This window comes from Garra rufa, chromosome 12 (genome assembly GCF_049309525.1).
Source record: "Garra rufa chromosome 12, GarRuf1.0, whole genome shotgun sequence".
In the NCBI taxonomy this organism is placed as follows: Eukaryota; Metazoa; Chordata; class Actinopteri; order Cypriniformes; family Cyprinidae; genus Garra; species Garra rufa.
In genome coordinates, this window is record NC_133372.1 from 11,248,084 (window position 1) to 11,265,398 (window position 17,315).

The following is a 17,315-nucleotide window of genomic DNA, read 5'->3' on the forward strand; positions in this document are numbered from 1 at the left end:
AATAAAGCACAAAATGGTGCACATTTTCACCAGCCAATCAGATTCTAGCATTCAACGGCCCCGTAATGTTCAATATGATATAACATTATGTAATATTACAGTTGCTTAACGTGGGCTGCGATCTCAAAAGCATTGTGAGATAAGTTATTCATAGGGACAATTGGTGGCAATAGATCTATGATCTACTTAGGCTTAGGATGCTTTTGGGAAATGCAGCCCTGACTTCTTGTAGGCACAACTTTCAGACTCAAGATGTTTTACCGTTCGTTGTGCTGTAAGAGCTGATGCCTTTAAAGTGTTGCCAGATAAGTGAAAATATTTAGACAAAAAATGTCTAAACAGCTAATCAAATGACATTTCTGAATTTGATCTACTGAGCTTAAAACATTCTTCATTCTTTCTGTATTTAGAAGCACGTACGCTGCCTCTGTCTTCCCAGAATTCACTGCAACAATCTGCGAAGCAGACCTCAAAATGCAGAAAAACAGAGAAAAAAAGGTATAAATCCTTCACCTTATTTTCCAATACAAGCCAGAATGTTTTGAAAAAAGCTTTTAGATGGCATTGCTTGTCTTTTTTTGTCTTTGATATCTGCTTCAATAGATTCTTTCAATAGTAGCTGGCAAGATGCTGCAGATATTCAGACTTTGTCTGTGGGTCTGAACCTGAAGCAACTCTGCCGCTCTGACCAGAAGTGATCAGAAGTAATGTTTCATTTTTGTTAAAAAGGAAACCAATCCCATATCACTGGATAATCAGGTGGCCAGCGGAGAACATGGACTCGGTTTTGTTTGGAATGTGTTTTTCACATGTACAGCCAAGGTCAGTTTCTGACATTGAGCGCTCGAGTGGTCGAGCACTTTGTCTGTGTCCGTGCGTATGTCATCACTGCATTTGAAGGCAGGCGAGTGCATTTCTCAGCTGACAGGCATCAAAGCATGCCGCGCCTCCGAGAACTGTATAGATGTGATTTTCAGAGCACAGTAATGTGTAAAGGTCGTGATCTTAAGGGATCGTATCATCTAAACATCTAAGCTGAATGCTTGCGACTTAAACATCCACAATTTACACACCAGGCAGTTGTTCAGTGCATGTAGATCCAAGTTCATTTGGAGCTGTGGGTTGAATTGAACCACAGGAGGAATGAGATCATTGGAAAAACTTAGATGGTTTCGACTGTCAACAGTGCTCAAGTGCATTTTATGAGAGAGAAATATATATGCAAAGGTGCAGGTGACTTGCACGCTCACAGTGCAAGCCCAAAGACGGGTGATGATTTTTGCTGAGAATGCTTATGCGGTTATCTGCTGTTTGTCATCAGCACTGACATCTCAGGCTTTGCTGGATTGGTGCAAAGTGTGAGACGCCCACTAAAAGGACGAGTGCTGAAGCAAGCATTACGGTAGGTGACATGTTAACCTTCTGTAAGCAGTCAACGGGATTGATGGTCTTGGCAGGCTCCATGATGTAATAGCCATAGAAAACAAGTGGCATGATTTGAATTTTAAGGTTCCACGAGAGTGTCACTTTCATCATGCAAGAGCTTTAACTCATGACTTCACACCCGAATGAGGTGTATTGGAGTCAATGGCTGTGTACAAATTCCTGTGCCTTTATGGTATGTACTGAACATGACTTCTGAAGAACATTGCAGGTGTGTAGTAATACATTCCTGACATACTACACCTGCCCTGTTGCATTGTTCTTTGACCTATGATGTATTAACAACTGTAAAAACAATTTACTTGTGTGTTACTGACCAATTAAAGGGATAGTTCACCCAAAAATGAAAATTTGATGCTTATCTGCTTACCCCCAGGGCATCCAAGATGTAGGTGACTTTGTTTCTTCAGTAGAACACAAATAAAGATTTTTAAATCAAATTGTTGCAGTCTGTCATTTAATGGCAGTGAATGGGCACCAAACCTTTGAAAGTAAAAAAACATGCACAGACAAATACCAAATTACACCCTGTGGCTCGTGACGATACATTGATGTCCTAAAACACAAAACGATTGTTTTTGTGAGAAACTGAACAGTATTTATATCATTATTTACCTCTGATACGCAGCAATATCAAACTGTTCTGGGCGTGTGCTCAGCATCCAGCACGTTACATGTGTACGCGCTCTGGCGTAGTACATCCCTTTAAGCAATGATGCCAGCATCAAGTAAATCTAGGATTGTTTAGTATAATTTTTTAAATATTTTGTGCACATTTTACATTTGACATATCATGAAAATCCAACGTTTTCCATGTTTAATTGTAACTTTATTTTGGTAAGCCTTTCTCTGCAAGCTTGTGAAAAAACAAGCTGCTCAGATTTCGTTCCCTCCATATATTACCGCCCCTTAATCTGCATGTTTCCACCCACGGCGCCACCATTGTGTTTTTGCAAGTGACAACAGTGTACCAGTTCTAACGCCACGGCAAAAATTTGAACAAAGCATGCTAACTTTTCTGTCTTTGATACTATTTTGAGTCCCAGCCTAAAAGTAGACAAGAGAGCAGTGGATTTAAGCACAGCTCTATTCTGGAAAAGGGGGCAGGGAGCAGCAGCTCATTTGCATTTAAAGAGCCATGCATGAACAGTGTGTTACTGCTTCCACTCAAAATAAGCATTTTCAAAATTATATTATAAATAATCTGTGGGGTATTTTAAGCTGAAACAGACACATTCTGGGGACACCTGAGATTTATAAGGGGCATATTAGGTGCCATTTAACATTACATTGTACATTTTAGTTCTTATTACCCTGAAAAAAAAAAAAAATTCTAATAGAGCTGTTGTTAGATTGACTTAAAATGTGATCTATTTCTTTTGACAGGCCTAGTAATCCTCCTTTTTTCTCTTTTGGAAAGTCATTGAAACACAATATTGGCTTTTATATTTTTCTGTTAAAGGGGTCATCGGATGCCCATTTTCCACAAGTTCATATGATTTTTCTAGAGTCTTAATAAAAAGTCTATGATATACTTTGGTTAAAAATTCTCAATAGTAGTGTAAAAAAAACACCCCTTTACCTTGTCAAAATCAGCTCTGCAAAATCTCAACTCATTTTATTGCATGGTCCCTTTAAATGCAAATGCGCTCTGCTCGCTCTGCCCCTCTCTGCCTGTGATTATGAGCTGTAATGTTTACTTTAGCCGCATTTAGTTTAGCCACATTTAGCTGCGTTTAGCGGCGAAACTTGCCAACAAGCACATTATTAAGAAGGGCCATTTGCAAAGATGCATAAAAAACCCTTATACTCACTTCTGCTGTGGGTGAAGCTGCATCAGGAATGATTCGCACGAACATAGATGCATATGTAGTACAGGATTGGCGCTTTCCTTTTAAAAAAGAAAGTAACGTTATCCTCTGCATCTTCAGCAGCTCAAATGTTGGGAGTAAAAACCTCAATCGCTCAATCAAAGACATTCTTGTCTTCCTCTGCACCTGAGTCGACACAGTGGTGATCGGAGTCAAACTGTTTCAGTTCGGTGAAGGCGGGTCTAAAATATGGCGCTCAATCAACTATTATGGGAGCGGCCTCTGATAGTGTTTCGTCACACCGACTAGAAGCTGAGAATGACCTGATTTTAAAAAGGGGATATTACTTTTAAAGATTAAAAAATACCACTGGGTGGATTTCAATCATTGTAGGGTGGTTGCGTGCACAAACTGCCAACACACATTAATGTTCAAACAACATGTAAAAGTTAGTTTTGCATCCGATGACCCCTTTAAAACATATGGGAACATATATTTTACGTAATTATAGTAATACTGATGTGTGACTGTTACTTATAAAAATTAACGATGGTTTTACTACAAAAAAAAAAAAAAAAATTTAAGCCACACATAGTTTTGCTAAACTAACCATAATTTATCAATGGTATTTGTATTAAAACTGTGGTTATATAAATAGTAATTAACCAAAAAATATTGTGTCTGTGAAAAAGTGTGATTTATTTAATTGAGCTAATTGAGTGAAAATGTTCCTTTTGAATTCATAGTGTTGCTATGAATGAATGATGAAATCTTCAATTAACAAATAATTATTAATTAGTTAATAATATGTGCCATTAAATATTTATAAGGCATAGAATAAACTGACCTTTCTGATTAATCTCTTTTACTGTGATTCTGCCTTTCCTGTCATCTTTCATTCAATTACTTCACTAAATTCAAATAGAACAATTGATTATTTTATCTTATTTTAATAAGAATGATATTCAAAGTCATTTACTATAAGTCATTAAACTTATATCTAAATATGTTACAATTTAAAAGTAAATACATATTGTTCTTAAGGGGGGCATCTTCCCCTATCTGGAATGTGCAAACAAAGATTACAGCCCAAACAGTGAAGGAAAAAAATTGCATTTAAATCAGCTGGAAAATAGATCTTATCCAAAGAAAATTTACAGTATACTTTTTACAGGGCCATTTACCTTGCGTATCCTAGGCTGAGGTGCTTTGTTAAAGGGTCCAGTGGTCATCACCCGTGGGATTTGATCCTATAACCTCTATATTTTACCCCAACATCACATTTTTTTTTCAACATCACTAAATTCTGAGCAATATTGGGATCTATCTGTAAGAGTTTGTTAGTGTCCATTAGTTGGGTTGTGAGGGGCCTCATCAAATGCTTGGGCAAACTCATGACAGTCTGAGCAGCAGTGTGGCCTTGAAGTCATGCTGGTGAAGCCACACTCCTGTCAAAGCCATTGATTAATGTTCCCTGGGGTCACGCCACCCTCTGGGACCTCACATAAGCTGCCCCATCTGATCAGAAACACAGCCGTTGGAGGTGCCAACACAACTGTAGGCTCCTCAAACAATGTCATGACTTACAAAGACAAACATCTATACGTTAGAACATATGCTCACCTGTTCTAAATGTTATACCCATGCTCATGCACTCATACTAATGATTGGTGGCCAAGCTATGTCACATTGATTACATCAATCACAGTTAGTGTTGGAAAAGTTACTTTGGAAATGTTATAGGTTACAGATTACAACTTACCCTATTTAAAATTGTAAAATGTAAGATTACTTTTTGATTACTTTTCTAAATTTCCAGCAAATGTTAATCTTTTTCAAACATTTAAACCAGACAGTGTTAACCTTACAGTAGTATTTTAAAGCCCAGCCATCACAAAATCAGACTTTAGCACCTCTTTTTACTTTTAGATAATTCAGATTTTTTATTTTTAAATTTACAGCACTGGAATGCATTTTTATCACTTGCCATTGTGGCAACTCTCAGACAGATTGTAGCCTAAAGCTTTAGCAACAATGTGGATTGATGTAATTGGCAGACGTTGTGTGCCACAAATTCAAACAAGAGAACCAATCAAAAGCATCAGAGAGCAGCAATCTGTGGCTGGTTGCATAAAATGCTTAAACTTGTTTAGTCTAAGTTGGTCATCTCATTTTTTTTCTTTAAGACTGGTCATAACTTTTTTTAAGTCAGTTACATAAAAAAGTAGATTGGTGTAATTTGAAAAAGCAAAAAGGACTGATTATGTAATGGTAAATAGTTGGTCAGACTAGTATTTAAGTTTATGCAACAGGCTGCTGTTGGTCTAAAATAACAAGTATCGTGTTTTTTTCTTTTTTCTAGGGACAAAAGTAATTCTGGTCTACAAAAATCAGTATTTATTATTTTGCACTGCAGTATTATCTAAGAAAAACCACTAAGAATGGTTAGAATGGAATACAACCCAGTAAGAATGATAAAGCATTCCATATATAAAGAATTGTCTTATTGATGTACAAGGCAACCGTTTTGAGGCATTCATTATAGTATGGATAAAAAACAGGTCGACTTACCACATAACAGTAGGGTTTACAGTACAAAAATGATTAGATAACCTTCAACTTTAAAACAAACCTGACAGAGAGATGTGAGCTAGAGATGGAGTTTAACATTATAGTCAGTGATTCATTGGATGCCTCTGGTGTTGCCAAGAAACAAAATGATCTGCATCCGAAAGTTTTTATGATTTGTGTGGATTTATATTACCATTGTGCTCAAAATTTACAGCAACAATTTTTCACAGATGCAGAAGTCATAATGTTTTGAATTTTTTAAGTCTGTTCTTGATGTTGATTTCCTCAATGTAAAAGTGGATTCCTCTGAGAGGTGAGTTTAGGTGAAGCTCTTCTCTAGACACATACTAGACAGGATCCAAAACACACAGTCACATTATTTATGCATAAACATCACTTTATCACTAAACATTCTTAAATGTTTAAAGACTTTTTTGTCTCGAGTAACAATTACTTATTATTACAGGTAAATATCAAAATTAATTTTCAGTCAGTATATCGAGGTTCAAGTAACAATGGCTTGTGTGGATGACATAATTAGCTCCTGAAATTTGATTGGCTGCTGATGGCCAATTTGTATGGCGGTTTGTTGTTTTATCCGATAGTGATGGGAAGTTCGGATCATTTTACCGACTCGGATCTTTGAGTCTCGTTCAGCAAAATGAACAAATCTTTTTTAGAGTAATTTCGTTCATTTCGTTCATTTTAGCAAAATATAATTAAAAAGCTACGTGTTACTTCCATAACACATGTACTGCTTATACAAACGTTGATCACACTACAAACAAGACAAAACTATAATGCTATTAGAAAAATAAAAGATTAATTCATTGTTTACCTGGGTCTTCAGTCTATGATTAACTCCCTCACCTCTATCTGTCCGGGTTTGAGTCGTTCGTTCATCACGTGACAGCCCCATACGCTTTACCTATGCTGCCTGAGCCGGAAAGAGAATGGATTCGTTCATCTCTCGAGTCTTCGGGTTTGAGTCGTTCGTTCATCATGTGACAGGCCCATACGCTTTACCTATGCTGCCTGAGCCGGAAAGAGAATGGATTCGTTCATCTCTCGAGTCTTCGGGTTTGAGTCGTTCGTTCATCATGTGACAGGCCCATACGCTTAAACTATGCTGCCTGAGCCGGAAAGAGAATGGATTCGTTCATCTCTCGAGTCATCGGGTTTGAGTCATTCGTTCATCACGTGACAGCCCCATACGCTTTACCTATGCTGCCTGAGCCGGAAAGAGAATGGATTCGTTCATCTATCGAGTCATCGGGTTTGAGTCGTTCGTTCATCACGTGACAGACCCATACGCTTAAACTATGCTGCCTGAGCCGGAAAGAGAATTGATTAGTTCATCTCTCGAGTCCTCGGGTTTGAGTCATTTGTTCATAGTTGCGCAATTGCGCATGCGCGACTGAACGAATCGCTCCCCGAGACGACTCGTTCTTCCCGAGTCACATTAAAGATTCGTTCAAAATGAACGAATCGTTCAAGAACGACCCATCACTATTATCCGAGTTATATTTGAAGAATAGAGGGTTTGCACTTATGTCACGATTTGGTCAGTTACCAAGATACGTGGCTATACTGCTGATACACGGATGTGAACAACATTGCAAAGTTAATATACTGATACATTATTCTGCTAATTTATGCTGTCTAAACCATGGAAAAAGCTAAATCGCTAAATTGGACTTAGTAAGCAGAAAAGGGTGCAATATTTTAGTTAATAGGTGGTACAGATACATACAAGCAGTATTAATTAAAGGGGTCATCGGATGCAAAGTTCACTTTTACATGTTGTTTGAACATAAATGTGTGTTGGCAGTGTGTCTATACATCTACCTTATAATGATAAAAATCCACCCAGTGGTTTTTAATTAATCTGTAAAAATAATTTCCCCTTTTTCAAATGAAGCCATTCTCAGCATCTTGTCTGTGTGACGTCACACCAACAGATGCTCCCATGATAGATTGATTGACACTGGCATCTTACCTTAGACCCACCCTGATGAGCTGTAACAGTCCGATCGCCATTGTTTCAATTGGTACATGGGATTTTCGTACTTACGAGTTGACAAGTCGTCATTACGACGTCAGGTGTGTTCAAGTCACTTTGGTCGGAACAAGATGGCGATTTACCTTTTCTGCATAAACTGCATCTACAAAATGACGAATAAAGAATATGCATCATTGCATCACTCGTAGTAACGACTTTGTGGTGGCGTTCATGTGTGTCCAACTCGTAAATACGATCTATCCGACATGACTTGAATGCACCAGCAGACAAGAATGGCTCCTAGGCGAATGAGGGATGTTGGATGTAATAATAAACATAATGGTCGTCATTTACTCCCAACATATGAGCTGCTGAAGACGCAGAGGATTATGTTTGTTTGTGAAGGGAATGCACTTCCCGATCTACATAAATGCATCTATAGTCGCATGAATCCTTCATTATCCAGCTTCACTTACATCAGAAGTGAGTATAAGGGGTTTTTATGAATCTTTGCATTCGTCTTTCCTAATAATGTGTTAGTTAGCAAGTTTCATGGTTAAATTCGTCTAAAGTAAACAACAGTCTCTTAGAGTACACTCTTTAAAAAAAAGGTGCTTTAAAAGGTCTACACAGCAACGCCATAGAAGAACCATTTTTTGTTCCACAAAGAACCATTCAGTACCACTCAGGTTCTTTAAAGAACCATCTCTTTTTTTTTTTTTTTTTTACCTTTTTATAATCTCAAGAACCTTCTTTCGCCACAAAGAACCTTTTGTGAAACAGAAAGGTTCTTCAGATCTTAAAGGTTCTTTATGGAACCATTTAAACAAAAAAGGTTCTTCAATCGCATCGTGAAGCACCTTTATTTTTAAGAGTGTATGGCTTGTCAGTCTTCACTCCACAGAGAGAAGAGAAGAGAGGGGCGGGGTGAGCAGAGATCATTTGCATTTAAAAGAACATCCAACAGAATGGGCTGATTTCTGCAGAGCTGATTTTGACCAAGCGGCGACCTCCCGCTCTCTCTATTGAAACCAACATGGAAGTGACTTAAACTGCAATTCATCGACTGGCCGCTAGAGACTGGCTCCAAAAGAGAGTCAATCCCATAGACTCCCCATGTTTAAATGCCCAACTTTACAGCAGAAAAAAATATTTACAGCCTGGCACAGAAAGTGGTTTTGGTCTATACAACTAATTTTGCCCTTCATGTCAAATTTGAGGGGGGGTGAATTTTTTTTTATAACTCATTTGTTTAATTATATTATGCCTTAAAATTCTGCATAATTAAGGGCGTTGCCACTTGAGTGACAGGTGGATTGCCGCTGCTGTCACCACTGTTGCCGCTAGGCGGCCGTGGTTTCAGCAACCAGCTCCAGCCACATTCTGCATCTTTGCTCATTTTCTTTTATCTGGGAGTGATGTGCGATGACACGATTCCAAGATGTCGACGGCCGACTCCCGCCCACTATGAGCTTCAAAAATGCTCTTTAGAAACCTACAGGTGACGTCACAGATAATACGTCCATATTTTTTTACAGTCTATGATTTTGACAAGGAAAAAGGGTTTTGTTTTACTCTAGCGTTGAGAAAGTTTAACCAAAGTATGTTATAGACTTTTCATTAAGACCCCAAAGAATCAATGGGCATCCAATTTTATCAGATATTGGCCTATATTCTACTAATATCTACCTGACTGGAAATGATACGAACAAACACGAATGTTGTCAAGATTCTTGCCCTGGAAATCTTGGTTCAGTTTGGCCAACCAAAAGCACCTTTTGTTCCTCAGACAGTTTTTTGCGCTCTTTTCCTTAATTTGTTATAACTTTTAGCAGTCCAAATGTTTTTTCCGGTCTGACCGATTAGTACAGGCCAAAACATGACAATAATTGACCATTTTCAGCAGCAATAATCAGCAAAATATGCAAGTTTCGTTCAGTTCAGTGCTAGCGTTTACATTCAGTGCTGCCAATAAGGCCGATTGATGACACACCGTGAAAACATGTTAGCATTTGCCCCTTGGAAGAAGTATACAAATTTTCAACTTGACTGAACATATGGTTGTGTCTTTTTTGTCATGAGGAAGATGTATGTTAAATTTCATGCAAATGCAGCCCAGGAGTTTTTCTAAAACTTTGAAATGACAGAAAACAGATTGTGAGGTAAGTGAGATTAACATGAATGAACATCAAATGTAACTGATAGATTGATGGTATATTCATGATGACGGAATGAAATGGTAAGGATAAGATCTGCTTCTGTGGTTACTATTGGCTCGAGGACTGTGGGACATTATTGTAAAAGGCTTTATGGTTAAGTATTTGGGGTGCTGACATAAAGGTTGATAGTTCCCAATTATGTTTAGTCAAGTCACCTTCATTTATATAGCGCTTATACCCATTGTGTCAAAGCAGTTGCACAGTATCAAATAGTAAAATTGTGTGTCAATAATGAAAAAAGACAATATTAAACACCCAACGTTTATTAAAATTAACCCATCATCATTGTTTAACCTATGGCAACTGAAAAAAGTAATTACTGTAAATAGGCTGTCTTGTATGCTAAGTATTCCGTGCTTTAAAAAAAATCTGCTCAAAAAAGTTGTGTTCAGACACATAAAAATACATTTATGGTCTATGACAAATGGGTAAGTCTGGAACACAGGCATTGGGAATAAAAAAAGCTTCCTTCTGGAGAAAAGTAAATGGTAAAATAATATTCTTCCTATTTTATGACGTCGTTTTCTGTGAACACATCTTCTGTGCATTGACTCAAAGTCTTGGTATTTTCTCTCTGTTCTCTTAAACTGTTAGATAATATAGTTGTCGGTTTTATGGTTTACTGGTATTAACACCTGCAGCTTGACTGGACTCATCACTCATGCTTTTATGTTATGGTAATTTTGTCACACAGTCTGGATGCCAAATATGCAGTTCAATACTTGTTGCTTTTTTAAAACATCTTACATCATGCAATGAAGCTGTCAGCACTATTAATCTAAAACAGAAATAAACCCCTGACTCAGGTGGGCTTTAAGATGCGCAAATTCTGCTGTCGTTCAGAGAATAGGCGGGCAGAAATAAATAATGTTCATTTATGTCTTAACAATATACATCAAAAGAGAGGGAATAAAAAGCAACAGCAATGATTTTTTGTTCTTGTTGTATATTTTATTATACATAATGAAATGAAAAGTAAATATAAAACCATTAAAACCTGCCAGGTTAAAAAAAAAACTTGATATCTAATAATAAATTATTCATTTCAGACACTATGTATGGCATGCATTTATGCCATTAAGTTAAATATAGTAAATAATCTCTTGGATGTAAATATTAATAGTCTAAACAGAATAAGACGAGATTCATTTAAATAATCGCACACTGAAATGTCTCCTATAGTTGTGCTTTGGAGAAATGAACACATCTAATGCAACAATGTGGCATCTTTCAAGGTTTGACAGGTGTAATTTACACAATGCCTGTTCTAAACAAAATCAGAGCACTGTTGTTTAACCTCTTCTCAAACCTTTTGAAATTTATGAGTGAGTTGCAATAGGAGCTCAACCAGGGGACATGATTTATGATTTATGAACACAGACGTCACTGTTTATATATGTGAACTAGAGTGCAGCGGTAGTTTGTTTTAGGGTGCTGTATGGGTGGAAGGTGGTGTCATCTGAACACTGAAACATCTGATCCATTGTGAGGCGAAAAACTGCTTTACAGGAAAGACAAGCTGCACAGTTCGCTGAATCTCTTCTTATAAGTGTCACAAGTTACAGTACATTTATGTGTATTTTATACTTCAAGTGGTGGACCGTAATGGTAGCAATGACAAGGTCATAGATTTTATTTCCAAGAAATATATGCACTGTCAGCTAAAGTCCATTCTGACAAACGTTCAGTGGAGATTTGGTCTTTATAACAAAGTAGATTTTCATAGAACTATCCATTACACGTCTTGCATTAAAGCAATAGATTTTATTTTTTGCCTTTTTGTGCAGAATACAAAATAAGATATTTTGATGAATGCTAGTAAGCAGTTTGGCTCTTATTGACCATTTCATTTTTTGTCCATACAATGGAAGTCAATGTGAACGGAAACTGTTTGGTTACCAACATTCTTTAGAATATCTTCTTTTATGTTTTACAAGAGAAAGAAATCCATACAGATTTAGAATGATTGAAAGGTGAGTAAATGATGAATTTTTATTTTTGGGTGGACAATCACTTTAAGTCATCTGGCAAAGTATGTCCACCAAGTGGCGCCATATAGACAACATGCATAATAAATATGCATTTCATATTTTGTGACTTGCAATCATTTCAATCTTCAAACCAATTTACTCAGAATTGATCAAAATATACATTTTTGTTTGTAATAATTATCTCAGCTTAAAATAAAACAAAAAATGATTTTGTGAACCCATTTAATTGGAGCAAGTAAACAATTTTGTGAGACAAAAGGTATATTATGTTTGTATTTTTTAATTACAAAATTATTTCAATTGTTGTAGATGTCAAAAGCTTTCTTTCAGCATCACATAAACTGATCATAACCTCTTTCAAAATGTGCTTTCATTACATCAACTACTTACTGTACACGATTGACAGAAACAAACAGTATTTACATGTCATGCTTTGTTAAAATGACTCTAAATACGCTGAGAAAGATAGATTGCAGCTTTACAGCCAACTTGTATTGCTGTTTTCAAAAGAAAATATCCTGGTACCTATAAAGAGAAAAACAGTTTTAAAAAAGTTAAAAATACATAACATATATTTCCCATGATACAAACAAGCAAGCCAATATTTTTAACTTACTGACTCAGCGTCATGCTCCAATCCTGTGTCATGATGTTCTATTTCATCATCACGAAATTCTTTAATAAGCTGATTGGATTAAAAACATTTAGTTTATGTCTCAGTGTGTATCTACTTTTTTGCCTTTTACTCAAAAATAGATGCCCTTTTAAAATAAAGTAAAATAAAAAAGTATTTATACCCCTTCTTTTTTCACATTTTGTTATGTTGCTGCTTTATGTTAAACTGCTTTAAATTACTTTTTTCCACATCAGTTTACACTCCATACACCATAATGGCAAAGCAAAAAACATGTTTTTAACATCTTAAATGATTCCATTGCATAAGTATTCATACCCTTATCTGGGACAGTTGAAATTTAGCTCAGAAGCATTCATATTGCTTGTAGATGTTACTACACTTCGAGTGACGTTAACCTGTGGCAAATTTAATTTAATGGGTATGATTTCGAAAGTCTTAATAAAAAGTCTAACAGCTGAACATGCAAATGAGAGCAAAAACTATCCCCTGAGGTACAAAAACTGCATGTAGACCTCTGAAACAGGATTGCATTAAGCCACACATCTGGGGAAGAGTTCAGAAAAACAGAAGGTTCACAGAAGCATGTAGCCTCTCCACAGCCACAACCACAGCTCTTTCTAGAGCTAGCTTCCTGGCCAAACAGAGCAAATGATGGAGAAGACAAGTGAAGACACATAAAAACACACTTGGAATTTGCAAAAAAAGCACCTAAAGGACCCTCAGACTGTAAGAAACAAGATTCTCCAGACTGATGAACCTCAATTTAAGCATCATGTTTGAAGGAAACCAGGCACTGCTCAACACCTTCAGTGTACCATCCCAAAAGTAAAGTGTGCTGGTAGCAGCCTCATGCTGTGGGGCTGTTTTTCAGTAGCAGGGACTGAGGTACTCGTCAGAGTAGAAGAAAAGTTCAGTGCACCAAAATATAGAGATAGCCTTAATGAAAACCTGGTATAGAGCTTTCAGAACCTCAGACTGGGCAGAAGGTTCAACTTCCAACAGGACAATGACACCAAGCACACAACAAGAGTGGCTAATGGACAACTCTGTGACTGTCCTTGAGTGGCCCAGCCAGAGTCTGGGCTTGAACCCAATTAAACATTTCTGGAGAAACCTGAAAATTTCTGCCAGCCCCCATCCAAGCTGACAGAGCTTGAGAGGCGAAAAGATGAGGCGAAGAATGGCAGATAATTGCCAAATGATGATGGGCAAATCTTGTTGATTCATACGCAAAAATACTTGGCTGTAAAGGTGCTTCAGCTAAGTACTGAGTTAAGGGTATGAATACTTATGCAATGTACTTATTTCAGTTTTTTTATTTTTAATAAATTAATGAAGTTGTGACAATTCTGTTTTTGCTTTGTTACTATGGTGTATGGAGTGTAGATTGATGTGGAAAAAAGTAATTTAAAGCAGTTTAACATAACGCAGCAATCTAACAAAACATGAAAAAATTAAGGGGTATGAATACTTTTGCATTGTACTGTACATGCAGTACTATAAGCTTTATTATAAGTGTGCATGTGCACAGATATAAACACACACCCTACCTGTAGTAACTCTGTATATCTCTCTGGGTCAGCCTCCATTAGTGTTCGTATTTGGCTGTTGTAGTGCTCTGAGATGCTCTCCTCCACTGCAACGGTACAGGCCATGGCTCCTTCCTTGCCCAGTAGAGCAGTACAGGCCCCTGAAACCACAGAAGTAAAATCAACATATTACAAAGCATAGTGCAAAAGCAGGTAAATAAGCATGCATAGTTATATACATACCTAATGCAAACCCAGCGACATTCCATAACGGCAACAATAATGTTGGTCGAACCCGATGCTCACCCAGGATCTCATTAAACTTCTCCAAATGCATTTTCTCTTGGTCCCACATATGCTGCAGATGTGAAAAGTAAATTTCAATCAGTTACTGTATTAAACTGTATATTTAGCCATTACGCTGATGTTCAGTACCTGGATTAGAGGCCCTGTCTGAGTTCTTCCGAGAACTGCCATCTGCCCAGCGTAGATGCGATTGGCTCCGTACTCTCCTGCATGGTCAACCCTCAACATACGGTCCAGCATGGCTTTCTCCTCTTTGTCAAGTGGTGGAGGAATGATGCTGTATCTTCTGCATAATACTGATCCATTTACTAGACACATACAAACAAAATAAGACAAAGAATCAGTCACTTTGTCTTTAAACACACAAAAGGTTAAACACATTTTCTCATTAGGGGTTGAAGCGCATAGCACTTAGAGTGACCAAGGATCAGCAATCTTCACATAAAAGTGAACCCACAGACCAAACTGTAAGTCATAGAGACTTGAAATTGGAGGGATGGTAGTACGCACACCATCTACAACGTCACCAAGGCATGCCCCAATCTGCCTGACAGGGGCACTACAGCCATCAAAAGTACGAAAACGCTCATAAACCCTAAACTGTTCGTCACAGACTCAAGTGTCTTATGTCATTGGAATCCTTGGCTTATGTCGGACAAAACACAACATTTTCGGGTATTTTTCATGTTTTGAAAAACCTACTTTGTGAACTAGTGCAGAAAGATTCTCTGGAGAGTGAATATCAATAACTATCCAAAAAAGTTTAACTTTTGACTCTCCGTCGTCAAGGGATGCAAAGGGCCTAGGCCGCTTTCACTATAAAGGCTATAACTTTTTAACGGAGAGAGTTCAAACAAAAAGATTGTTGCCAAACTCGCAATGCGCATGTAAGCGCTGAATCTGAGGTCACGTGAAAACAGACTATAAGAGTAAAAAAAAAAAAAAAAAACATGCACCAATTTGTCCTATCGACATTTGACATTTGAAAGAAATTACACCACAGTGCAATTCTCTGGACTCTCTACTGGTCTCAAACTCAATTCCTGGAGGGCCACAGCTCTGCACATTTTCGCTCCAACCCTAATCAAACACACCTGATCCAGCTAATCAAGGTCTTCAGGATTACTAGAAACTCCAAGCAGGTGTGAGCTGGAGCTGGTTGGAGCTAAACTCTGCAGAGCTGCGGCCCTCCAGGAATTGAGTTTGAGACCTCTAGGTCAATAATTATCAAAATAAAAAAATTTGAAATTTACCCTTTCAGGAGCTAAACCATGGTTGTTAAGCCCCTTTGGCCTGTCCAAATACACCCAAAAGCCTATAAATCCTAAACAAAAACTCAAAACTTCACGAAGCCTGGTGAGCACATACGACATGTGATTCTGAACAAGCATACAAAGTTTTAGGGCAATCGAACTACATCTGCTGCTATAACAGATATAACAATATAACATACACTACCAGTCAAAAGTTTGGACACACTTCCCCATTCTCTTTGTTAGGGAAATGTGTCCAAACTTTTGACTGGTAGTGTATTTCTATGGTAAATTACCTGTCTTTACCAAAATTGCTGTTTAAAATAATTGATTTAGGTGCACACAGGCCTGCTAAATAATATGTAATTACTTTTTTAATATGTGCCTTAAATACCTTAAAAACCTCGGTAATCGCTGCTTGCACCTATATTTGTTTATTATTACTAACTTCACATTTTAAAACAATAATAATCACAAGCTATGAAAAAGCACAAGTGGAAAAAAAATTGAAGTTTCTGTATAAAGTCAACATTTTTTATATAACTCAAGAGACACAATTTGGACGTTTTCTACATTATGGAGGTAAAACGATTACATATAAAATGTATTGTTTACGACAATGGGTAACATGGATTTATACTAGTTTTAAACTAGATATGTACAATTTTAACAGGGTTGAAAAAAGCAAACAGGAAAAAAAAAATAGAAACACTATAGATAATCAACAGAACATTACAATTTTAGTTTAACAATCAAACATTTCTGAATGCTATGTAAGTAATTTCAAACTAACCAGTTGGTGAAAGAAGAAAAAGGCCTTATTTTGTACCCAGTAAGCAAAGTAAAATAATATTCAGTATATTACAATATTAAATAATGCGTCTAAATATATCACGATTCAAAATCTGCATTACACAAAAACAAAAACACTTTTAGTTCTCATGTAAACTATACATTTTCAAAATAAAAAATATCATGTCACACGTAGTCTTTACATATCATCTATGCTTCACTGCTCTTATTCCTATGTTTAGGCCATCACTACAAGTTATGATTTAGGCAGTAGAAGTTCGAGGAATTGTTTTCTTGACATCTGAGTGTGATCCGAACAGTCAGCAGCTGTCAAGAGCTCACGTTTACCTTTGTTTACTGCACGACAGCTCCTCACGCTTGACGGACAGAAAGCACTACTAAGGTCCACTCTCAAAGCACACTTCGCGGCTCTATGCATGTCTAGAAATTATACAGTTATATATCTAACTGTAAAGAGAAAAAGTACACATTAACACTGAAGGTTGTGGCGCATATAAGTGACGTCATCGCGTCGCTACGTTCGTGCTGTTGTGTGATGTCGGTGGGTAATATTATGTCACAGAAAAAACGGTTTTTGGAGACGAATATAGCAAACTAAGAAAACTGTTTGTAAAGAAACGTATCATAAAATGTTACATTTGATGTATTATAAACTCTTAACGCCCCATAGGTGGCACTGTCACACAAATGAGTCAAACTGAGTTTGGCTACTAAATATATGGAAGCAGTGTATAACACAG

The 17,315-nt window shown here is 37.1% G+C and overlaps 1 protein-coding gene across 1 annotated transcript; it reads right to left on the reverse strand.

Annotated features, from left to right (window-relative positions):
* Positions 1-12,296: 12,296 nt before the first annotated feature.
* Positions 12,297-17,060, reverse strand: coq7 (coenzyme Q7 homolog, ubiquinone (yeast)). Its single transcript, XM_073852055.1, has 6 exons — positions 16,903-17,060; positions 14,639-14,817; positions 14,447-14,561; positions 14,225-14,364; positions 12,654-12,722; positions 12,297-12,562 (listed from the first exon to the last, which is right to left on the reverse strand). The coding sequence occupies exons 1-6, from the start codon at positions 16,991-16,993 to the stop codon at positions 12,485-12,487; spliced, it is 672 nt and encodes a 223-aa protein (XP_073708156.1). The 5' UTR covers positions 16,994-17,060; the 3' UTR covers positions 12,297-12,484.
* Between the last annotated feature and the right edge of the window lie 255 nt (positions 17,061-17,315).

Coding starts and splice junctions, on each gene's coding strand:
- coq7 (XM_073852055.1), bottom strand. CDS start 16,993: ATGCATAGAGCCGCGAAGTGTGCTTTGAGAGTGGACCTTAGTAGTGCT. Junction 14,562..14,638: donor AGACAGGGCCTCTAATCCAG/GTACTGAACATC, acceptor TCACATCTGCAG/CATATGTGGGACCAAGAGAA. Junction 14,365..14,446: donor TGTCGCTGGGTTTGCATTAG/GTATGTATATAA, acceptor CTGTGGTTTCAG/GGGCCTGTACTGCTCTACTG.